General features: G+C 34.9%; 1 protein-coding gene across 12 annotated transcripts in view; it reads left to right on the top strand.

Annotated features, from left to right (window-relative positions):
* The window catches only part of SLC35A5 (solute carrier family 35 member A5), a 48,032-nt gene that overhangs the window by 7,233 nt on the left and 14,283 nt on the right, over positions 1–26,516 (top strand). For 2 of the 12 annotated variants that reach the window (XR_008523211.2, XR_008523212.2), the window contains exons 3-8: positions 149–247; positions 1,532–1,662; positions 4,544–4,611; positions 11,095–11,875; positions 13,227–13,295; positions 16,142–16,321. Coding sequence is in view for 7 of the 12 variants with exons in the window: in XM_063721630.1 (XP_063577700.1) it covers positions 149–247; positions 1,532–1,662; positions 4,544–4,611; positions 11,095–11,875; positions 13,227–13,292 (1,145 nt within the window). In the remaining 5 variants the exon portion in view is untranslated. 12 annotated transcript variants of the gene reach the window in all.

The raw sequence follows: 26,516 nt of genomic DNA, 5'->3' as shown, positions 1-26,516 counted from the left end.
AAAAAATCCAAAGGAGCAAAGGCAACTGGAAGAAACTTAATACAACCAGTAGTAAATCCAGCTTTTAAGTTTTAAAACAATTATAAGTTATACTGTATATAAACATACATAGAATATATAGTTAAAAAACATTTCTGTTACATTTCAGAAAACAAGTATGATTATCTTCCAACTACTGTGAATGTGTGCTCAGAACTGGTGAAGCTAGTTTTCTGTGTGCTTGTGTCATTCTGTGTTATAAAGAAAGGTAAGTCTTGAAATGGTACTATATACTTGTTAATCACAGGACCAAAAAATGTTAGAACTGGAAGGAACATTTTATATCATTTAGCTTAGTCCATTAAATTTTATATGAGGAAGCTAAGATACAAACATAAGTATGTTTTAGAGGTGAAGAAACAAACTCAAAAGAGAAAGTGTTATGCAGAGCTGCATAGGAAGGGGAGGAGCTGGGACACCAACTCATGTTTCCTAATGCCCTTCCTATTACTCTATCTTGTTACTTGTTCTGTGATAGTCTCATGCAGTAAGTTAGTTTTTATTCAAATTAAAGATTTTCTAAATCATGTGCTGTCTAACTTGAGATGTATCATATCTCAAAATAGTTCCCATTTCCTACAGGGAGGGTAGCATAGTGCATAGGCATCAAAGAGACTGTTCTGGGGCAGATTATTTTCTCTGAGCTCCAGTTTTCTGAGCTATCACATAGGGATACTAATTCCTTTCTCAAATGTAAAGTATGTAGCCTTCCATGGAATGTATTTGCTCTTTAATATATATTAATTCTTCACCTTAGTTCCCCAATTATTGCGCCTCCGCTCCCTCTGCCTCTTTCATATACCTTCACGCATGAGGTAAACGTAAACTTTAGAGCATTAAAGTGTTTGCCCAGCAAGATGTTTTTTCATACTCCAGGGTTTCAAACTTTGCAGTTTCTTGTTAGTGACTACTTTTCTTAATCTCATAAAACTCATGCATTATTTGCAGGGCCTTAAACTGCCTTTGTTTTTCTTTTTGTTTTACATTCTCTCTGCTACAGTGCCTACGTGTTTAGAACCCTAGAGATGGAATAATAACTGACTAGGATTACTAAAAGTTAACTTTCTCTAGTTCCACATATAAATTTCGATTTAGTGTCCCCCTTTCCTGATTTGCCCTTGGGGTGGGGGGGGCAAAAATTCCAGTATGAAGGCTTGATTTTTTTTTTTTTTAAAACTTATTCTAACTTGTTGATCTCCCTCTTGGCCTTATGCTCTTACAGCAGTAAGAGAAACCACATATGTATTGAGTTGCCTTAAGTAGTACTTCTGTTATCTCAAATTAACGGGAATTAGGATAACTAGTAGTCCTAAGGTTGTTGCTGATTGTCAGTGATGAAACTGGTGGGTTGAAGAGAGACAGTAACAAAGTGGAGGCACGTTTATAAAGCTCCCTTTAAAGAATTGTATCAGTAATCAAGGGCAGTGTAATTTCTCTAAAAATGTGGGCATTCTCATCAAGGTCAGTTATTTACACTGTATTTCTTTCTAAGATCATCAAAGTAGAAATTTGAAATATGCTTCCTGGAAGGAATTCTCTAATTTCATGAAGTGGTCCATTCCTGCCTTTCTTTATTTCCTGGATAACTTGATTGTCTTCTATGTCCTGTCCTATCTTCAACCAGTAAGTAAATATGAAAAAGAAAATATCATTGAAAAGATGGAGAAATAAATCCCAGAATATTTTTTTTTTTTTTATCATTTTTGTTGGCATTGTTAGTTTCTCGTCGTCCTCACTGGCCTTCCTGAGATTTCCCCAGAATTATCTGAGTACTGAATTATCAATGTGCATGCCAGATTGTCTTAAATGGTCAAGATTACTGTATTAAACTGGGCTGACTACCATGGGGGGAGTTGCTCCCTAGACCAAGAAATCTGAAGCCACCTCTTTTTATGTAACCCTAATTAATATGCCTATTTTCTGAGATGTCCTGTGACCACTAACCTCCAATATTAATCTCAGCATCCAGGACCTCATCCAAGAAAACTTCCCTGATTAACTCAGAAAGTTACATACACAATGTACCTTTTTTACACCTGTTTTAATGTAGTTTATATGAATTTTATTTGTATGGTTTTCTTTTCTGTTAGTCCTATCATTTAACCAACAAGTTCTTCAAGGGTAGGGATCATGTCCTCCCAACTAGAAATGCCATCTATAACTGATAATGCTGGAAATACTTCTCATCTTTCTTGGCATCCTTTGTGTCAGTTTAGAAAGCCATTAGTAATCCGAACTGGAGTTTGGTTTTCTGCTTTCACCTATTACTCAGTTTGGGTTATGATAGGTCATATGTATATTTCCCTTTAATATTTTATAAAATGAAGATTTCTATTGCCTTTATTGCCAAAATGTGTTTTAAATTTCTTTAAAAAGTAAATTCAGGCATTTGATTATAAATAGGATTTCTATTGCTACCAGTCTTCTCTGTGAAGTTTCTTAAATATAAGCAAATCAGTTTTAGAGTGGGATGAAAAAGAGGACTCAAGATAGAACTGTATTAGCCTGTTCTCACACTGCTAATAAATACATACCCAAGACTGAGTAATTTATAAAGGAAAGAGGTTTAATGGACTCACAGTTCCACAAGGCTGGGGAGGCCTCACAGTCACGGCGGAAGGCGAAAGAGAAGCAAAGTCATGTCTTACGTGGCAGCAAGCAAGAGAGCTTGTGCTGGGTAACTCTCATTTATAAAACTGTCAGATCTCATGAGACTTACTCACTACCACGAGAACAGTATGGGGGAAACCTCCACCATGATTCAATTATCTCCACCTGACCCGGCCCTTGACATGTGGGGATTACAATTTAAGGTGAGATTTGGGTGGGACACAGCCAAACCCTATCAAGAATTATAGTAGAAAACAGGTGTTTGACTTTCCACAATTTAGAAGCTGTGTAACTAGGCAGGCCCAACTGCTTTAAGTTTCAGTTACCCCCTCTATAAAATAAAAATAATAATACTAGTTCAAAGGCAGGGAACTGGGCCAGTTGATTACCTGAAGTTTTCTTCGGCTCTGTACTGCGTGTTGCTAATAAGTGTCCTGTCCATCTAGAATCTGTTCTCTCCTAAATTCTTCCGTTTTTGAGAATTGCTGTCCCCAACAAAATTAGGCAAATTCAATACATTTTATTGTATTTTATCACAGATTCACTCTAAATTTGTGTCTCTTTTCTGTGTCCCCCAGTACCAAAGCAAAATGGCAACTTCCTTATTTTTCTTCCAGCTTATTGCTTTGCTCTTCCTTCCTGATTGTGAACAACCATATATCTTACAGAATGAAACACATGCATACTCTGTGTATTACTGTGCCTGAGCCTATTGAAGGAATTAAATAGAGATGCATGGAATGTTTGGGCCAAAGAGCTCTGATGTTTTATTTATTTTATCCTCTTGCATGGAAAGAGTTTTCAGAATTTTCAGAATTCATCAAGCCAGTCAGGCTGCATGGTTAGGCACTTTTGCACTGCCCTTAATGTGATTGATCAAGGCCACTATTTCCACACTTCGCAGCCACTGTCCTCTTCTCCTCTTACTCATCTCCTAACTAGGGGTTCACAGGCGTTTGCCTACAGAGAAGTACACTGAGAAAACCTTAAAACGGTGGTTCCCATAAGTATTTAATAGAAAAACAACAATGTTATATTCTTGGAGTTGTTGCCATTTTTAATTGAGTTTTATCTTTAATTTAGCTGCATATTAGCTGTGTTTGTTTTAATTAGTGGGTATATATGACTGTTAATATCTTTTGGGGGTTAATCACCTTAAAGTGATAGCAAGCAGGAAGGCAGGGTGAAGTACATCCTAAGATTTGCATTAAAAAATTATTACTATTGTCAGATCTAATTATGGGCAGCAATGATGGCATTTCATGTGAGCATAATGTATACATGTTCAGATTAATACTCTCATGTGTGAAGTAGGATTGAATTCGTAAAAACAAATGGTTTTAAAATCTGGCTGATACATTTCTAAGTGTTTAGAACAACTTGAATCAGTGTGCAGGGCTGTCAAGTATGAGTTTGGTATTGAGTTACTGCAGTTCAACCAGGAAAATTGATACAATTCCTAGAATGGTAAAGATGCTTAAAAAAATCTGTACTTCAATTTTCTTACTATTATTAATGGACCATACAGTACCTGCCTTCTATATGACCATAGAAACAATGTTAAAAATCCATAAGGCGCTTTCAGAACTTTGAAAAGTAGGCTTCATAAGTGTAGCAACTGTCATTTCTTGACCTAAACCTTTAGAATTTATAAGTAATTTCAGATCTGTATAAAAAGATTATTTACACAGGCAGTGCCTGGACAATAATTTGATCATATCTACATAAATTTGACAAGTGACAAAACTGGAATTTAATCCTTAGTTGAAATTGCTACCTTAATAACCCCTCTGTTTTTTGACCAAAAAGCTTTTTTTGTCAGGTGAACTGCCAAGCTAGGACATTTCTGAGGTCAGTACTTTGGATTGTAACTCTATCTTCTCTTTCTTTCTAGGCCATGGCTGTTATCTTCTCAAATTTTAGCATTATAACAACAGCTCTTCTATTCAGGATAGTGCTGAAGTAAGTAACTTGCTGTGAAAACATATATCATACTTTAAAATAACATAGCCCGGTTTCAAATGATATACCCAGAACACTGAGCCCTCAGAATCCCAAAGCCGGGATTTTGTTCCTAATTGGCTTTGTGTACTGGGCACATTTAAGCCATGTAGAAAGCAGCTCCAGTGCTAGTCCATCTAAATCCTCTGTAATCAGATGAATGAAAATGTCTTGAGCATCTTAAAAATGAGATAATCGACTGTGTTATAATTAGTATTTTCATATTTAGTGCCAGATTTTCAACAAAGATTAATGAGCTTTTTATGCAAAATCTTTCTGCACTAATAGGGAAGCAAATGGTTCCTAAGATTGTTAATATATTTGTAATTTGGAGTTTGGAGATGATAGATAATGGCCAATTTTTTATTAAACTATTTGAGATGAGGATGTGATTTAAGCACTAATTAGCAGAGGGTGTGTGTGAAGAATCTAGTCAGAATTACAGTTAAGAAGGATAGGTTTTTAAACTTTTAAAAATGTTATCACCAATTTTTACTGTCTCCAAGAGGACCGCTGAATAGTAATAAACATTTTTAAGTAAATTAAGCTCTCTTCAAAGCAAAAGCCAGAGTGTCCTAAGGCAGGAAGATGATACAGAATCTGGATACTTAACTTCAGTTTAATTTCTTACTTAATGATAATGATTAAAAAATAAAATTAATTTCTTATTAAATTTGTTGTTTTTTTAATTTTACATTATCTTTTTGATTTATTGATTCTCAGTGTGCTGTGTGATAGTATGTTCTTTCATAATTTGTATATATGAAAGGGTGACTGGCTTGGTACAAAGATTTAATTTGTTGAGTCCATGATATACTTAATATATAAATTATATAAGATTCCTGATATATTTTCTTTTACCCTGAGGAAACATTTAATTTGATAGTTAATGTGAGAGATAAGGAAAAAGTGAACATTACATTTAGCCCAGTTTAAATGTTAGAATACATCGAAGTTTGTTCTACGTATCGGTTTGTCAATTTATTTGTGAATTGTGAAAACAATTCTTTAACTAAAAAAAGATATTCCAAAAACATTTTGAAGTCTTTGAAATCAGTTTGAATCTCACTTTGTAGTATAAACAGTTGACTTTTGAGAAAATGTATGCAAGCAATAATGTTTGTATATTGATTCCTGTGATAGATTAGCGATGCACTTCTGTGAAGATAAATAAAATGGTTCCAAGACCATTTCCATATTCCAAGATGATAAAAGGATCACTGTTTAATAAGGGAGTACAGGTCTCAAAAACATGTCTTTTTAAAGTGTTTGTCATTTACTTTAAATGAGTACAGATGGTATTATACTAAAGTTGTAGAATATAAAATTATTACATCAAAATTACATCAATTTAAAACTGAATTTACTAAAGACTAAAAGTATGTATTGCCTGACTTGAAATTGGCCAGTAGCTTTAGTCCTATCCTATAGTAAGTATTCCTTGTTAAATTTTTAAGCATTTAACTATTTGTGTTAAGAAAGTTCATTCTAAGTTTAAATCTAAATCTATTTATACTATACATTTTAAATATTTGCTTTTAATACTAATTATAATATTGATTACATTTTGCTAATTTTAATAATAACTAACACTAGTATGAATTACAGTTCAAAAAAGTTTCTACATACTTTCTTATTTTCAGAGGAATAATATTGATTCTTAGACATATATGTGCTTTGTTGTTGACATCTCTCTGTTTTGAGTCCTTGGAAAATAACGTGCTAATAATCTAATATTGTCTTTTATGAGAATGCCTTTTAAGTATTTTATTACTTTTTTTTTTTTTTTTTGGAGACAGAGTCTTACTCTGTCACCCAGGCTGGAGTGCAGTGGCACCGTCTTGGCTCATTGCAACCTCCTCTTCCCGTCTTCAAGCAATTCTTGTGCCTCAGCCTCCCAAGTAGCTGGGACTACAGATGCACACCACCATGCCCAGCTAATTTTTGTATTTTTAGTAGAGACAGAGTTTCACCGTTTTGGCCAGGCTGGTTTCAAACTCCTGACCTCAAGTGATCCACCCACCTTGGCCTCCCAAAGTGCTGGAATTACCGGTGTGAGCCACTACACCTGGCCTTATTACATTTTTTAACTCTTTTTTCTAATTGTGGTGAAAAAAATGAAAAAAAAATTTACCATCTTAACAGTTTTTTTTTTGGGGTGGGGTGTAAAGAGTCTTGCTCTGTCGCCAGGCTGGAGTGCAGGGTCGCAATCTCAGCTCACTGCAACCTCCACCTCCTGGGTTCAAGCGATTCCCCTGCCTCAGCCTCCCAAGTAGCTGGTATTACAGGCACGTGCCACCAAGCCTGGCTAATTTTTTGTATTTTAGTAGAGATGGGGTTTCATCATGTTGGCCAAGATGGTCTCAATCTCCTGACCTTGTGAGCCACCGCGTCCAGCCCATCTTAACAATGTTTAAGCATACAGTTTAGTAGTGTTAACTATATTCATGTTGTTGTGAAGTAGATGTTGAACTCTTTCACCTTCCAAATTTGAAACTCTAAGTCCATTAAACAACTCTCCTTTCCCCGCCTCACCCTAACCCCTGATCACCACCATTTCACTCTGTTTCTATGAATTTGACTACTTTAGATTCCTCGTATGAATAGAATCATACAGTGTTCGTCTTTTTGTGACTGGCTTATTTCACTTAGCTTAGCATATTGTCTTCACGGTTCATCCATGTAGCATGTGACAGGATTTCCTTCCAATTTTTAAAGCTGAAAAATATCTCATTGATGTATATGCTTTTATTACATTTTGAAGTCAACTTAACTTTGTTCTATTTTGATCTTTTTGGAGTTGGTGGTGTGCATTGGTTTTCCCTATTTAATTTACTCTTTGTGAATCATTTGATGGTCTTTTTGCCCTTTGTGATTAAATCTTGACCTAGGAGTAGCAGCTTAACAGTTCTGTCACATATTCTTTGTTTGCCACTTTTCATTTAGAATATTAAATCTGTTGTCTTATACTTGATTGTAGCTGAACTATCAAATACCTTTCCCATACAGGTAAAGAATACAAGGCTACAAAATAAAATAATTAAAAAAAAATTATTTTAAAGAAAAAAACAAAAAAAAATAATTTTTAAAAATTCTTAAAAAGAATATAAGGCTACAAAAGCAGGCAAAAGTAAGTCTGGTAACTACTGCAGGGATTACTTGGAGGAATTTGAAAGTGGGAAAAAGAAAAATATTATCATCTAAATGTCCTATTATTTTTTCTAAAAATAATAAAATACCTAAAGGCATTCTAATAAAAGACAATATTAGATTATTAGCATGTTATTTTCCAAGGATTCAAACTTTATGTGAATGTATAGATTTGTTCTTTGAAGTATAAGCCACTGGTTCATGGTAGAAACTGGTAGCAGGCATTATGCCTTGTAGCTTGCTTCCCTGGTTTGCTTGTAACCTAAGCAAAGTTGTACAATCTTGTTTGCTTTCGCTTTGGGAAATAATACAACCTAAACATTGAGATTGGAGGCAAAAGATAACCAAGACCAGCGCTTATTTTTACCTAAAAAATGTATATAAGTTTCTCTGATTTCCTCAAAGAGAAGGTATGGAAAAAAAATTATTTAAAAATACATTTTGAAACATGGTGGATGTCTAGGAAGTAAGGGTAAAGTTTAGTTACTGTCTGAAACAGCAGAAGAACAAAGAAAAGTGCCAGTCAGTAGTAGTACAAGCATTTCTCCAGAATCATTCATTCACTTGATAAATTTTCTCTGTGATTTCTCATCATAAATCTGCCCCTGTCACTCTCTTTGTGCTACTAAGAAATGTGTTTTATACAGTTTCTTGAGAAAACAATTATGTAAGTCTTTCCATTTAATTGTCTTCATACCCTGCCTTAGTTTACTACCACCAAATATAGAAGTGCTCTTATCTGACACAATTTGAACCTATTGGTTAGTTGCTAGGAAAACTTACAGTGGTGAATCATGTATGTAAGTATATATAGAAAATATCTAAACAATTTATTTTAACTTAGAATATGTAAATATACATGTGTTCATCATTCTTCTAATGTTGAACTAAAGCCCCTCCTTTGAGTATGTGTTACTGATTGAAGTTCCTTAGCTCACCTATATGTTATTAGAAAACAGCTTTTTATCTTCTGAATGATTTACCTTCACTTAGTCTTCCCAAAGTGTTCAACTTAGTTTTCATAAAAACAGCTTCTTGTCTTTTACTCAAAGTTTATCATTTATGTAATCTTTATGTAGTGACAACAGTGAGGTCACCTGTCAAAAACATGTTTAGGAACAGAGATTCTGTGAGCAAACAATTCACTTGGGAGGAGAGGCCCTGAGGAATAGAGCCTTCTAGCCACAGGCATTCGGCTCTGAGCATCCATTACTATGTTTTACCGAGGCAGTGGAGAGATGAGTGAAGTGAGCTTCCACTGTTTTCTATCAGTTAAACTGAAGAACAAATTCGGTCATGCAGACTCAGTTGTCATTTCAGATTGTCAGCTGACTTTACAGGGTAATTTATTAAGCTCTATTTTCTTTCCAAAAAATCTACCATTTTTAATTTTTAGCTTAATCCTTAATAAATTTTACGTTCCTTAGAACATTACCTTGAATGAGTAATTGTTTACAGAAGGTGTTGTTTAGCTTAAGGATTTCTTTCTTTTTTCTTAATATTAGTGAAAAATGTATAGCTGCTAGAAAACTTTTAAAGGAACTATAGATTATATCATTGCCTCACTTGTATGTGATTTGCAATAATTAATTATAGAATTTTTTTTGTAAAATGGACACCCATTTTTTATCTCTGGTCATTCTATTTGTTTTCCGCTACTTAATGTGTACCAGCTGCACCTTCAGAAATTTAAGTGGTTAGCTCACAGTTTCTCACCTAATGGCATAAGGCTGCGCTAACGCCATCAGTAAGTTCTAGATCTGGCTATTTGAAAATTACATACATATGAGAAAGCATATAATAATGTGCACAGGTATGCTGCTATCTAGGCTAGTCTGTGCATTTAGCAGTTTCAGAGCATGAAGCTTTATATGCACACAACTTCCTATACGTGCATCCTGGAAACTTAGAATTATACTTAGGAAGTGTGATGATGCAGAAGGAAAACATACAAAACCATGGATCCGATCCCTTCTTTAGTCTTTAAGTACATGACCTTAGGGAAATCTGTTATGTTAACTGTTTCCTCCCTTAGAGCAGTAATGCCTAAGTGTATGGTAGGTGCTCAATAAATTCTCCAATGATATAAAAATTCTCATAACTTCTGGTTCCCACCTATTGCTTTACACTTCTGCATTTTTTATGTTCCTCTTTTTTTTCTTGGTGTCCCCCTTCTTTGCGTAACTAACTGATCTTCAAACATCAAGATTTTGTTCCCCCAAGAGGCCTCTTGACAACGCCAGTGAGAGTGAGATATTCCTCTTTGTCAATATTGTACATTCTTGTTGCCTTTGCATAGAGACTCTTCCCTCTGCCTGGATATATCACCACCTCCTTTTTCACATGATAAACTTCAATTTATTTTTCATCTTTTAGCTCAAGTGTCATTTCCTCTTTGAAGCAATACCTGACTATTTACAGATTCTAGTGTTCCTCAGATTACTCCAGTTCTCCCATTAATCACTTTTCACACATACTGAAATCATTTAGTTTCATTGTTTTCTCACTGTTAAAGCATAAATTCCTTGAACATGGAGATAAGTCATCTTTATCTCCCCAGGTTGCCTGGCACGTGGTAGCTGCTTATTAAACATCTGTTGAATAGAATGAATCAGCAAAATGGAATAATAATAGTACATGTCCTTTATGTCTCACAAGTTTTTTGCTAAGGAAAATAAATAAAGGATTGTTAGGACTTTGTAAACTGAAATACTGCCCCAAATGACATTTTTCTTTGGCTTGTCAGCCAGCAGTTTGCTGTTTAATGCTCTATGATTAGGCCATGGATCTAGAGCTAACCTTCTCCTTTAAATCTTTTTTGGGTTATGGACACCTTTAAAGATTTGACAAAGCTTTGCAGGATCTCCTGCATAGGGGGAAATTCATCTATACACAAGATTTCTGAAGCTCATCTACATTCTTTCTGGTTCTGGGAAACCAGGTTGAGAATCTCTGCTGTAACTTTATAGTACGATAAAAGTTATTGTGCCAGAGGTCCAAGATAGCTCTAGAGGTAGAAAGGAGGCCATGTTAAACTTGTGGGTTAAAAGGAAACCTACACAGAAGGGAAATGACTTGAGCAGCCTTAGGGGATAGGTGTTATAAAAATGAATTAAAACATTAAATTTGAGAGACAGGCACCAACAGGTTTTCTCTGAGCTTGAATGGTAGGAAATGCTAGCAAAAACTGGGTCCAGTTTATTCAACCAACTACTCAAGTGTCTGAGTTTTCAGTAGAAACTATTGATATGGGGGGAAAACAGTAGTAAAATCTTGTTTTTCATCTTTGAACAGGAGGCGTCTAAACTGGATCCAGTGGGCTTCCCTCCTGATTTTATTTTTGTCTATTGTGGCCTTGACTGCCGGGACTAAAACTTTACAGCACAACTTGGCAGGACATGGATTTCATCATGATGCCTTCTTCAGCCCTTCCAATTCCTGCCTTCTTTTCAGAAGTGAGTGTCCCAGAAAAGACAATTGTACAGCAAAGGAATGGACTTTTCCTGAAGCTCAATGGAACACCACAGCCAGGGTTTTCAGTCACATCCGTCTTGGCATGGGCCATGTTCTTATTATAGTCCAGTGTTTTATTTCTTCAATGGCTAATATCTATAATGAAAAGATATTGAAGGAAGGGAACCAGCTCGCTGAAAGCATCTTCATACAGAACAGCAAACTCTATTTCTTTGGCATTCTGTTTAATGGGCTGACTCTGGGCCTTCAGAGGAGTAACCGTGATCAGATTAAGAACTGTGGATTTTTTTATGGCCACAATGCGTTTTCAGTAGCCCTTATTTTTGTAACCGCATTCCAGGGCCTTTCAGTGGCTTTCATTCTGAAGTTCCTGGATAACATGTTCCATGTCTTGATGGCCCAGGTTACCACTGTCATTATCACAACGGTGTCTGTCCTGGTCTTTGACTTCAGGCCCTCCCTGGAATTTTTCTTGGAAGCCCCATCAGTCCTTCTCTCTATATTTATTTATAATGCCAGCAAGCCTCAAGGTCCGGAATATGCACCTAGGCAAGAAAGGATCCGAGATCTAAGTGGCAATCTTTGGGAGCGTTCCAGCGGGGTAAGTTTGTGAGGGTGCTGCTTTTTGCTTGCTCTTCCCAAATTTAAAGCATAGTTAATTCAAGGAAAAAAATAAAATCAGTACTGATTTGTCAAAGAATGTATTGGATCTCTGAATTTTAAAACCGAATCAACAAACATTCCTTGGACTCCTGATGTTTGCAACGGTTCATGATCAATGCTGTCAGGTGTAGAGAAAAAGTATAAGTCAGTCTGAAGGATCTTATGTGTTATTTCATAGAATACTATAGAATTATACACCTGGAAGATACCTCACAGGTTGTCTTGTCCTGTCTCCATAGTTTTACAAGTGAAGAAACAGGCAAAATGGTTTACAGATAATAAAAGAACTGATACACCTATGTCTGACTCCAAGTCCCTTTCTCTTTCTATTCCACCGTAGTTAGGGAAATAAGCTCATTTGTGAGAGAAGTTGGCCTTTCATATTAGTAAGTCTTGTTGAATAGAAAGCCTGGCTCCTCAGTCCACCCTGTGGTTATTTATAAGCCAGTATGCCAGAAGGGCAGGGTTTGTTTATTTCACTAGAAAGGTAGTTTTCAAAAGGATCCTTGCAAGGCGAGTAGGAGGAAAATATTTTCTAGAAAAATGCTTATGCAATTATTCCGAATATCTCCCAGTTGCTTGCAATTGTCTTGGAAGGCTCTGTCAATCATTTTATTGGCAAATTAATGATCTTTTGAAGATTCAATTAAGGAGTTAAATATATGTTAAATAAGTGAAATAGACATCTAGCTTTAGATTTACAATTTTCTTGAACACACAAAATATGAAATATTTTATACAATGAACATTTCACTCTTTGGGAAAAATAATCTATTGCTTAATAACATTCATGGCAGAGCTTCCCTGGGTGTAATGCCTCTGTCGTGATTCAACAGATTCTAAAGATGAAAAAATTAGGATCTTGAGTTTCTGATACCCTGCTTTTAGCCAGAGTGTATATCCAGAAGTCCTGTATTCTTTTCCAACAGCTGATAATGCCATTTGCTCTAATTTTTAAGCAAAAGAAAATCTATATAGGTAACAAGGCCTATGAAGGCCTGTTTCTCTAACCTTTAATCATTTTTCTGCAAGACCAGCAGGTGGTGCTCCTCACTTTGCTCATGTTAGCTTTGAAATTTTGAGTACTGAATACACCTCACTTTTTTATCCTCTCATACTTCTATAGTTAACTTTCCAAGAACATAAGTATTTATTTAATTTGACCAGGTTATATCTATAGCTTAATGAGGTGAGACCAATTATTTGTTAGTAAGGTTTCCCCTTAGTCATCTTTAAAAATGCTACATTTCCAGTTTTGTTCTAATTACTGTTTTCATGTTTCCTTTTAGGATGGAGAAGAACTGGAAAGACTTACCAAACCCAAGAGTGATGAGTCAGATGAAGATACTTTCTAACCGGTACCCACATAGTTGGCAGCTCTCTCGAACCTTATTTTCACATTTTCAGTGTTTGTAATATTTATCTTTTCACTTTGATAAACCAGAAATGTTTCTAAATCGTAATATTCTTTGCATATATCTAGCTACTCCCTAAATGATTCCATCCAAGGCTTAGAGTACCCAAAGGCTAAGAAATTCTAAAGAACTGATATAGGAGTAACAATATGAAGAATTCATTAACATCTCAGTACTTGATAAATCAGCAAGATGTATTTGCAGATTATTTTCCTTGGCCTTCAAGCTTCCAAAAAACTTGTAATAATCATGTTAGCTTATATATACACATAGAGATCAATTTGCCAGATATTCACAATTATGTAGTTCTAGTTTACATGCCAAAAGTCTTCCCTTTTTTAACATTATAAATAACTAGGTTGTCTCTTGAATTTTGAGGCCCTAGAGATAGTCATTTTGCAAGTAAAGAGCAATGGGACCCTTTCTAAAAATGTTGGTTGAAGGACCTAAATACCTGGCCATACCATAGATTTGGGATGATGTAGTCTGTGCTGAATATTTTGCTGAAGAAGTAGTTTCTCAGACACAAAATCTCAGAATTTTAATTTTTAGAAATTCATGGGATATTTGATTTTTGTAATAATCTTTTGATGTTTTAAACATTGGTTCCCTAGTCACCATAGTTACCACTTGTATTTTAAGTCATTTAAACAAGCCACGGTGGGACTTTTTTCTCCTCAGTTTGAGGAGAAAAATCTTGATGTCATTACTCCTGAATTATTACATTTTGGAGAATAAGAGAGCATTTTATTTATTAGTTACTAATTCAAGCTGTGACTATTGTATATCTTTCCAAGAGTTGAGACGCTGGCTTCAGAATCATACCAGATTGTCAGTAAAGCTGATGCCTAGGAGCTTTTTAAGGGATCCTTTCAGAAGGATCACTTAGCAAACACATGTTGACTTTTAACTGATATATGAATATTATTACTCTAAAAATAGAAAGACCAGTAATATATAAGTCACTTTACAGTGCTACTTCACACTTATAAGTGCATGGTATTTTTCGTGGTATTTTGCATGCAGCCAGTTAACTCTCATAGATAGAGAAGTCAGGTGATAGATGATTTTAAAAATTAGCAAACAAAAGTGACTTGCTCAGGGTCGTGCAGCTGGGTGATGATAGAAGAGTGGGCTTTAACTGGCAGGCCTATATGTTTACAGACTACCATACTGTAAATATGAGCTTTATGGTGTCATTCTCAGAAACTTACACATTTCTTCTCTCCTTTCTCCTAAGTTTCATGCAGATGAATATAAGGTAATATACTATTATATAATTCATTTGTGATATCCATGTAATATGACTGGCAAGAATTGGTGGAAATTTGTAATTAAAATAATTATTAAACCTATGTCTTGTGTTGCCACTCTGTCATTTAGGGTGGAATGTGGAGTACTTTTAATCTTAAAAAATAGAGTGAGACAAAAACCTACATAACTTTTAAAACTCTCTTTAAGTAGATCTTCTTAAAATAACAAAGGCATTTTCATCAGTTATGTGAAATAGGAAGATTATATCTATTATGGCGATTTATTTTAAAGGTAAGGGAAATGAGGTACAGCGGGACCTTTTTAGGAAATGTAGCATACAAAACATTTTTATCTCATAAAACATAAAAATTACGAAAATATTCTTACAAAGGTATCACATACAGAATACATTAAATAGCAGATTTCAGTAGTGCATGGAGATTGATTTTCTTATTTACAATTACTTTTTTTCCTCACCTGCCTCTTTGGAAAGCATTTTTTGCACAAAGTTAAGTTTACTTATGTTAACTTGCCACTTAATGAGAGAGGGAGAGAAAGAGAGAGAGCACAAGATCATGTGCTGGAACTAAAAACGTTAAGTTCTATTCGACCCAGCAATCCCTCTACTGGGTATCTACCCAAAGGAAAATAAATCGTTTTATCAAAAAAGACCCTTGCACTGGTATGTTTATCATAGCAGTATTCACAGTAACAAAATCATGGACTCAACCTAAGTGTCCATCAGTGGTGCCTGGAATAAGAAAATGTGGTACATATATACCATGGAATACTTTGCAGCCATAAAAAATAATGAAACCATGTGCTTTAAAGCCACATGGATGCAGCTGGAAGCCATTATCCTAACTGAAATAATTCAGAAACAGAAAATCAAATACCACATGTTCTCACTTATAAGTGGGAGCTAAACAGTGGGTACACGTGGACACAGGATTCCAAAGTGAGAAGGGTGGTGTATTAGTCCATTCTCATGCTGCTATAAAGAAATACCCAAGACTGGGTAATTTATAAAGAAAAGGGGTTGAAATGACTTGGAGTTCTGCATGGCTGGGGAGGAGGCCTCAGGAAACTCACAAGCATGGCAGAAGGTGAAACAGAAGCAAGCACCTTCACAAGGCAGCAGAAGAGAGGGTGCCAACAGGGGAAATGCCAGATGCTTATAAAACCATCAGATCTCATGAGAACTTAACTATCATGAGAACAGCATAGGGGAAACTGCCCCCATGATTCAGTTACTTCCACCTGGTTGCTTCCTCAACACCTGGGGATTATGGGGATTACAATTCAAGGTGAGATTTGGGTGGGGACACAAAGCCTAACCATATCAGATGGGAAGGGCATGAAGGTTGACAAAATATCTATTGGGTACAATGTTCACTGTTTGGGTGATGGGTCCACTAGAAGCCCAAACTTCACCATTATGCAATGTACCATATATACGCAATGTAACAAACCTGTACATGTACCCCCTCAATCTGAAATAAAAGTGTTTTTTTTTTTTTTTTTTTTTTTCCAAGATGTGAAGTTCTGATGTGTATCCACTGGAGGTCTTATGGGCACCACTGGTTTAAGAAGGTCAGAGGTCTAGAAACCGTATCCTACATGCCCCTGAAATGAGGATAGTATAACCTGGAGAGGAGCAATTGTCATGTGAAAAAGGAAGTAGACATTTTTCTGCTCTGGAGAATCAAACTACAGTAAGATTTATACGGTAGTGATTATTATTTTATTATAATGAGGACTTTCCCAAAATAGGTTACTTTTCAACAGTTAAAAGAACCTTCCTGAAGAGTAATAGAGAATAGTAGTAAATTATCACTGAAGTTTTTAGGAAGAGATTGTGTCATCAGGATGTTTTAGAAGAGATTCCTTCATTAGTGTAGAAGTTGGACTGATTTCTAAAGTCCCTTTCTATTTTTGGATTCTCTTCTGCACAGTTACGACCTACACATAATGCACTGAATCGGTTCCCTTGATAGTTTCTGCATAGGCTTTGGTTGTGCCACAACAATCCCATACGGATGCTACTAACTCCCATTGGCCTTGGTGCCCTGGAAAGATTTTTAAAATATCAGCTTTATGTGTTCCCTGAAGTTCTGAAAGAACTCACTAGTAAAATTGCCTAGGCTTGGCACTTTTTTGAGACACTTTATTTTTCCCTCTCACAACATTGTCTATCTCTCTTCCTTTTCCTCTTCTTGGTTCACTCTTGATCATTTGTTTTGCTAAAAAAAAATCAGCCATTCATACAGATTTTTGTGAATGACCTGGTCTAACTGTCATTGGTCCTAGGACTGAACTGTCCAGGAATGTGCCTAATCCTGAGGGAAAGCAGCAACATGGCTGTTGGTTATAGAGAGAAAGATGGCTTAGACTCAAGATCTCAAATCCTTGTCCAGCTGTGTCTTGCTGCCATGGGTTTTCAAGATCCACATACAGAGGGGATAACTTGACAGATTACTCTATAACTCTAAGGCTTTTTTGCTTCTGGAGTCCCATGTGGAAGCCTTGTCACTTGTTAGCTGGACTAGACTGGATAGATCTGCAGAGAATCTTTCTGCTTTTCTTTACAGACCCAATAGGCTCGATTAAATAGGCCATATCCTCCTTGGCTCCTTTTTTCTTTACCTATGTCCTGATTTTTCCCATGAACGTCTACCTTTCCTGTGGGGAGAAGAGGCAGAGAAAGTCAAGCTCAATGAAGTGTGTTATTTTTTTCTCTAAAACCTAGAGCAGAGTTTCTTAAACTTCCTTTTAAAGGAAAAAAAAATGTCATAAATGTCAGCATGGACTTTTTTCTACTTTACTGTTATTTAAATACGTACAAACAATATGAAGTATAAACTGCTTATACTTTTTATCTGAAAACCGAAACATTTACAAATTAAAATACAAAGCTTTACAACCAATAAGTTTCTATTTCAAATATGAATGTAATGAGAAAGTGATATTTTGCTCAAATAGAATCATAACAGACCCCCAACAGTCCTGCAGAACTTCTTCCGTCACTTGCTGTTTTAGTTCCTTCAAGTACCACCGTATGGCTGTCAAGATAACAGACTTGTTGACTTTGCAAATCATGCATTTAATCCTGCTGTGGATTTATCAACCCATGTTCCTAACAATCCCATACGGATGCTACTAACTCCCATTGGCCTTGGTGCCCTGGAAAGATTTTTAAAATATCAGCTTTATGTGTTCCCTGAAGTTCTGAAAGAACTCACTAGTAAAATTGCCTAGGCTTGGCACTTTTTTGAGACACTTTATTTTTCCCTCTCACAACATTGTCTATCTCTCTTCCTTTTCCTCTTCTTGGTTCACTCTTGATCATTTGTTTTGCTAAAAAAAAATCAGCCATTCATACAGATTTTTTAATTTATTTGCATAGGAATTTATGATTTATTCTCATAATCCTTTGAATTTCCCATTGTAGTTCTGTTTTCTTTCTCATTCTTAATTTTTTGTCTGAAAGTTTTTTCTATTATTTTGTAAAAATATAGGTTCTAACTAGCTATTTCTAATTATTTTTTTCCATTTTTATTGTGGTAAAATGCACAGCATAAAATTTCGTGTCTTAACCATTGTAAGTGTACAGTTCAGTAGTTATTAAGCACATTTGTATATTTATATTATGCAACCATCACCACTGTCTACCTCCAGAACCCTTTTCATGTTGCAGAACTGAAACTCTATACCCATTAAACAGTAACTCCCCATTCCTCCCTGCCCTCAGTCTATGGCAGCCAACATCCCACTTCCTGTCTTTATGTTTTTGACTATTCTAAATACCTCATTTATAAGTGGAATCATACAGTATTTGTCCTTTTGTGACTGACTTCTTTTACATAGCATGATGTCCTCAAGGTTCATCAGTGTTGTAGTGTGTCAGAATCTCCTTGCTTTTTAAGACAGAATAATGTCATTTTATGTATATGCTACATTTCTTTATCCATTCATCCATCAATGGACGCCTGGGTTGCTTACAGCAATTTAGCTCTTGTGGATAATGATGCTATGAACATAAGTGTACAAATAATCTCTTAGAGATCTTGCTTTCAATTCTTTGAGTATATATACATGAAAAGTGGGCAAAGGACTTGAATAGGCAGTTCTCCAAAGAAGATATACAAATGACCAACGAGCACATGAAAAGATGATCAACATCACTAATTATTAGGGAAAGGCAAATCAAATCTACCATGAGATGTCACATCACACCCATTACAATGGCCATAAAACACACACACACACAACAGAAAACAACAAGTGTTAGTATGTGGTGAACTTGGAACCCTTGTATACTGTTGGTGGGAATGTTGGTGGGTATAGCTGATGTGTGTATATATATATATATATATATACACACACACACACCCCTGGATGTGGAATTACTGGATTATATGCTAATTCTTTATAAATTAAAGGGTACATTTTTAATTTTTTGAGGGTCTGACATACTGTTTTCCTTAGAAGCTCTATCGTTTTACATTCCCTCCAACAGTATACAAGGGTTCCAAGTTCCTCATATACTCACCAACACTTGTTGTTTTCTGTTTTTGTTTTTGTTTATTTAGTGGCCATTGTAATGGGTGTGATGATGTAGACTTGATTTCCCTTGCGCTAATAATTAGTGATGTTGAGCATCTTTTTCTGTGCTTGTTGGTTATTTGTATATCTTCTTTGGAGAAATGCCTATTTAAGTCCTTTGCCCACTTTTGAATCTGGTTGTTTGTTTTGTTGCCATTGTTGAGTTTTAGGAGTTCTCTATATATCTTGATATTAATCCCCTATTAGATATATTATTTGCAAATATTTTTTCCTAATTCTGTGTCTTGCCTTTTTACTCTGTTGATAGTATATTTTGATGTACAAAATTTTTAAATTTTAATGAAGTCCAAATTGTCTATTTTTTCTTCTATTGTCTGTGCCTTTGGTGTCATATCCAAGAGATCATTGCCAAATAAAATGTTGTGAAAATTTTTCCCTGTGTTTTCTATTGAGCTTTATAGTTTTAGGTCTCATACTTAGGTGTTGTATACATTTTGAGTTTATATGAGTTTATTTTTGTATATGGTGTTAGGTAAGGGTCCAGCTTCATTCTTTGGCATGTGGACATCCAATTTTCTCAACACTATTTGTTGAAAAGACTGTCTGTTCCCCCATTGATTGGTATTGTTATCCTTGTCAATAATCATTTGACTACATATGTGAGGGTTTATTTCTGGAATCTTTGTTCTATTCCATTGGTCTGTATGTCTGTCTTTATGACAGTACTATACTCTTTTGATTACTATAGATTTGTAGTCAGTTTTGAAATCTAGAAGTATAAGTCCTTGGCTTTATTCTTCGTTTTCAAGATTGTTTTGGCTATGCAGGGTCCCTTGATATTCTATATGAATTTTACGATGGGTTTTTCTATTCTGAAAAAAAAAAAAGTATTAAGATTTTGATATGGATTGCATTAAATCTGTAGATCATTTTAGTTAATATTGACAGCTTAATAAAATTGTCTTCCAATTTACATACATCTTTTCATTTATTTATGTCTTTAATTTTCAGAAATGTTTTGTAGCCTTCGTTGTACAGGTATTTTACCTCCATGGTTAAGTTAATTTTCAAGTAATTTATTCTGTTCTTTTTGTTTTTGTTTTTGTTTTGAGACAGAGTATCACTCTGTCACCCAGGCTGGAGCACAGTGGCATGATCTTGGCCCACTGCAACCTTCACCTCCCAGGTTCAAGAGATTTTCCTGCCTCAGCCTCCCGAGTAACAGATTACAGGCATGTACCACCGTGCCTAGCTAATTTATAGTAGAGATGGGGTTTCACCATGTTGGCCAGGCTGGTTTTGAACTCCTGACCTGAAGTGATCCACCCACCTTAGCTTCCCCAAGTGCTGGGATTACAGGCATGAGCCACCGCACTCAGCCAAGTAATTTATTCTTTTTGCTGCTATTATAAACGGAATTGTTTTCTTAATTTGCTGTTTGGATTGTTCATTGTTAGTATATAGAAATGCAACAGATTTTTTGTGTTGACTTTGTATCCTGATACTTTGCTGAATTCATTTATTAGTTCTAGTGGTGGTTTTGTGGAATCTTTAGGGTTTTCTACACATAAGATCATATCATCTGCAAACAGAGATAATTTTACTTCTTTCTTCTCAATTTGAATGCCTTGCATTTTTTTTTCTGCCTAATTGCTCTAGCTAAGACTTCCAGTGCCATGTTTCATAGAAGTGACAAAAGTGGAGATCCTTGCCTTGCTCCTGATTGTAGAGGAAAAGCTTTCAGTCTTTCACCATTGCTTATGATATTTGGGGTGCGTTTTTTATGTATGGATTGTATGGATTATTTGTTGTATATATGGACTGGATGGATTGGATGTTGTAGTTTTTGTCTACGTTTCTAAGGGTTTTTATCATGAAAGGGAATCAAATGCTTTTTCTGCATGAATTGAGATAATCACATGGTTTTTCTTCATTCTGTTAATGTTATGTATTGCATTGATCATTCCAGGAATAAATCCCATTTGGTCATAGTGTATAATCTTTTTAATATGCTGCTGAATTCAGCTTGCTACTCTTTTGTTGAGAGAGAGTGTGTGTGTGTGTGTGCATGCGTGCATGTGTGCACGTGTGCACATGCAGTTACTCTAATAAAAGTAAATGTTTTGGAGCATAGGCATAGTGTGTTTTCTGATTCAGAGATTCTATTTTGTTCTAGTAGGACCTTTAATTTTTACCAGTTTCTTCATTCTTACCTTCATCACAAGTTTCTAGAGGATGCTACCTTGGTCCAGATCTCACTCCTTTCCCCAGCAATCTGCCTTTCCCAACATTGGCAGCTTTGATCCTCTGTACCATGAAGTCCCTTCTTTTCAACTCCCCAGAAGTCAGTATTATTAATTAACCAGGTCTCAGGCATGTTCTGAGTTTATCTACACTTGCTCTCTGTGGATGGTGAGGATTTTTACATGTTCATAAGAGATATGGGTCCATAGTTTCATTTTCTTGTGGTGTATTTGCCTGGCTTTGGTATCATGGTAATCCTGGCCTCTTAGAATTAGTTAGGGAGTGTTGTCTTCTCTTCAAGTTTTTGAAAACGTTTGAGAAGGATTGGTGTTAGTTCTTTAAATGTTTGTAAAACTCACCAATGAAGCCCTCCAGTCCAGAGCTTTTCTATGTTGAGTGGTTTTTTATTACTGATTCAGTCTCCTTTCTAAGTCTACTCAGGTTTTCTATTTCTTTGTGACTTGGTTTGGTAGGTTTTATGTTTCTAGGTATTTGTCCATTTCATGTATGTTATCCAATTTGTTGGTGTACAGTTGCTGATAGTACTCTCTTGTAATTCTTTTTATTTCTGTAGAATCAGTAGTAATGGCCCCACTTTCATTTGTATATTTTAGTAGTCTCTCTTTTTTCTTAGTCCATCTACCTAAAGGTTTGTCAATTTTGTTGATCTTTTCAAAGAAACAAGAAACACCTTTTGTTGTTTTTCTGGATTATTTTCCTATTTTCTATTTCATTCATCTCTGCTCAACTCCTTTCTTCTGCTAGTATTGGGTAATTTTGTTCTTTTTCTAATTCCTTAAGTTGTAAAGTTAGGTTTTTCATTTCAAATCTTGGTTTTTTTTTTAAATGTTTCTATAGCTATAAATGTTCTCCTTAGCATTCCTTTTATTGTATCGCATAAGTTTGGTATGTATTTCCATTATCATTCATTTCTAAATATTTTTAAATTTCCTTTGTGATTTCTTCTTTGATCCATTGGTTAAGAGTGTGTTGTCTAATTTCCTCAAATTTGTGAATTTTTCAGTTTTCCTTCTGTTATTGATTTATAACTTTATTCTGTTATGGTCAAAGAAGATACTTGTATGACATCTATCTTTTAAAATCTATTGAGACAAAATTCATGACCTATGTATGTTCTATCCTGGAAAATCCCCATGTGCACTTCAAAAGAATTTGTATTCTGTTGTTGATATATAGAGTGTTCTGTATAAGTCTGTTAAATCTAGGTAATTTATTGTGTTGTTCAAGCCCTCTGTTTCCTTAGTTATCTTCTGTCTAGTTGTTCTATCCATTATTGAGAGTGGGATATTGAATTCTGCAAATATTATTGTAGACATTTCTATTTCTTCTTTCAATTCTGTCCATTTTTGCTGTATATTCTTTGATGGTCTGTTATTAGATGCGTAAATGTTTACAGTTATATCTTCTTACTATATTGAACCATTTATTAATATATAATATCCTTCTTTGTCTCTCATAATCATTTTTGATTTAAACTTTATGTCATCTGACATTAATATAGCCACCACTGCTCTCTTTTGGTTATTATTTGCATAGAATACTCTTTTTCATTCTTTCACTTGTAACCTATTTGTGCCTTTAGAACTAAAGTAAATCTCTTGTAGAAAGCAGATAGTTGGATTGTGGTTTTTAAAAAATCCATTCTGCCTATGTATGTCTTTTGTCTATGTCTCTCCAGTTTAACCTATTACATTTAAAGTAATTGCTGATAAAGAGGGACTTACTTTTATCATTTTGCTATTTGTTTTACATATGTCTTAAAGCTGTTTTCCTCTCGTTTTTTGCGTTAATGTCTTCTTTTGTGTTAATTTTATTGTGGTGAAACATTTAAATTTCTTTCTCATTTCCTCTTGTCTACTGTCCTTCCTTTTCAACTTACAGAACTTCCTTTAGCACTTCTTACAGGGCAGGTCTAGTGGCAACAAACTCCCTCAGCTTTTGTTCATCGGTGAATGCCTATTTCTCCCTCACTTTTGAAGGACAGTTTTGCCAGATAGAGAATTCATGGCTGGCAGGTTTTTGTTTTGTTTTGTTTTGTTTTTCTTTAGCACTTTAAATATATTAGCCCACTGTCTCCTAGTCTTCAGAGTTTCTGATGACAAATCTGCTAATAATCTTATTGGGAATCCCTGTTTGTAATGAGTTGCTTTTTTCTTGCTGCTTTTCAAATTCTCTCTTTGTCTTTGCCTTTCAACAGTTTACATATAATGTGTCTCGGTATGGGTCTCTTTGAGTTCTTGCTACTTGGATTTCATTGAGTTTCTTGGATATTTATACTCATGGCTTTTATCAGATTTGAAAAGTTTTCAGTCATTATTTTTTCAAATATTCTATGTGGCCCTTTCTCTTTTCCTTTTGAACTCTTATAATGAGTGTGTTTGTCTGCTTGAAGATGTTCCATGGGTCCCTTGGTCTCTGTTCAATTTTCTTTAGTCTTTCTGTTCTCAGACTCAATAATTTTCATTGTTGTGTGTTTAGGTTTCCTGACTCTTTATTCCACCTGCTCCAATCTGTCTCTGAGTTCCTCTAGTGAATTTTTTACTTCAGTTTTTGTACCTTTCAGCTCCAGAAAGTTTCCCAAAAGGGAGGAAAGAGAAAAATTGAAGTGGATGGAGAGAAGGAAAAGGGCCCCAGCCTTTTAAATCCCCTAGAAGTCACTTCAATCCAAGAGAAAGTGGCTTAGAACAATGAGAGGAAGTGTAACACCATTAGCTGCAACCATTTTGTCTGCTTTTGTGTGATCAGAAGCAGCAATCAGTTATCAGTGCACAGATATCCAATATTTGGATGACAGGGTAATTTTTTGCAGGATGCTCTCCTGAGTCCTGTATCATAAGCTGTTTGCAGGCTATTTTAGGAACACAGGCATAGTTACCTGCCTCAGGGGTAAGGAGTGTTGAATGGGAAGCTGTTGCTGTGCTAAGAGCTGTAATTGACCAAAATTTAAGACAATTTACAGTCCAAGCCTTCCCTTGGAAATTGTAAGCAGTGAGTAGACTCCAGAGTTCCAAAACAGCCATATCAAACAGATTCTGCCAGTGCAGTGCTGTTGTCTAAGTGGGGAGAGAGATTTCCAGAGCTTCTTGGTCTGTCATCTTCCTAGAATCCTCTCTTTAATTAATTCTTGCTTTATTAAAGTATATCTTGTTTTTTCCTAGGGTTTATGCTCTAATATCTTTTATGTGTAGCTGAAATACATTTTTTTCTTATTTATTAGTTAATATGTTTATAACTAGTAGAATTGTTGCTTGAAGTATGTATACCTTAGGCCAATCTTCAAAGACTTTGAAATATAATATTATTATTATCATTATTTTCCAACTATTCTGTTTCGAGTCAAGGGTAGTGTGTTTGAAGTTTTTATTCACAATAACCTCAATTTTTGTTAATGATTAATTTCTGGTTTTTATATCTTTGGTTAAAGGGTGATATCTATAGTCTACCTTTTATAGAATTATGACTATTTCCTTTATGACAAATTTTGTGAATGTTTCATGAGCATTTAAACAGAAGATATGCTCTCTGTTTCTTAGCACAAAATTTATTACAAGGTTATTGTTATTTTCCCCTTGTATTTTATTTCTGGCTATTTCTATTTTGTATCATTCACCATTTTTTTTTTTGGTGCAAAAAGCTTCATGCCAGTTATATTTTAACTGATTTATGTATGTCCTTAATAATTAAAAGTCACTTTTTCCCATCTAATGCTATTTAATATTAAATTCTATTTGTCATTATTATGGATAATACTGTTTGCATTTTTTATAATGTAAATATTATATGACGTTAATATTGCTAATGTTAATATATTGATACTAATGTTAATATTGGTATCATTAATAATGTTATATTAATTATTGTTACTTGCATATTTTTATTGAATTATTAGGTGTAGTTTGGCCTATCTTTAGTACTCAATAATTTTTTTTGAGAAAGTTGGTATAGGTTTGGTATTTTGAACTGGTCTGAAAGCTTTTTATAATATTTGAAATGTATTACACCTATACTCCTAGTCTGTTTTATTACTAGTGATTAGTTTTACATTTTTAAAAGCAACTTAGAACTAAATGATGTTATCAAGTTCAAAAAATAAAATTATTAATGTACTGTCTTCACTGAAAGATGAGGAACTTAGGATGTGTTTCCTCCCAACTCCCAGTTTGTCTTAATAAGCTCTGGGTATTTTGTCCAGGTCTACTATCCTCTATTGCATCAATTCTAAGACTCATGTTTTAACATATTACTATCTCTGAAATTGGGATGTTTTAAACAATAGCATGTTAAAATAGCTGCTGCCTTGTGATGGTAGTGATGAAGCTGTCTTTGCCTGTACATGCAGGTATTCGGCATGACTGAATAAGTACAACTTCTTGACATTTCAGTCAACACACCACTTAAGGACCATTTGAGGAGAGAATAAAGGTGTTACTTGTCTGAAAATCTTCCTTTGATGCCTCCTGTTAAGAACAAGAACATGACAGCCTCAAATTATACAGAATAGATATCGATAGCTTCGAAAAAAAGTCCTGGAGACAGCAGAGAAACTCCCTTAAGAAATTAGGCATCATCATCAGTTCTCTCAATGGTGCAGAGAACTATTCTGTGTGGAAAACTTCAGACATCTACAGCAATGAATCAAATAGTGATTCAAAAGATTCTGGCTTGAAATGGGAAAATGTTTTAGGAATAGCTTTATTAATTTATTTAGCTTATTGTTTCCCTTTTATGTTATTAGAGAGTGATACATGATAAATCAGTCTTTAAGCACTCTTTAAACAAATATAAAATAAAAATTCTAAGTAATAAAAAGGCATTGTTTTTAGTTAGCGGTGTACTTTCTTAGTGGGATATAAAATTGTGGTGCCACTAGGAATTTATGCTGTCATAATTTAACTTGGAAGTTCCTTTTAAAAAATGTTTTACTATATATAGTTTTTTTTTCAAGAATGAATAGTTTGCCTTTTAGTTTATTAATCCCAGTTATCACAACTAATTGAACTTAATTTGTTCATGACATAACTTCCTCATTCATAACTTTTTAATGCTAATTCATCTATCAGCTGGAAGCAGTCTTAAAAT

This window comes from Pongo abelii, chromosome 2 (genome assembly GCF_028885655.2).
Source record: "Pongo abelii isolate AG06213 chromosome 2, NHGRI_mPonAbe1-v2.0_pri, whole genome shotgun sequence".
Classification (NCBI taxonomy): Eukaryota; Metazoa; Chordata; class Mammalia; order Primates; family Hominidae; genus Pongo; species Pongo abelii.
This window is presented reverse-complemented; position numbering and strand designations above follow the sequence as displayed.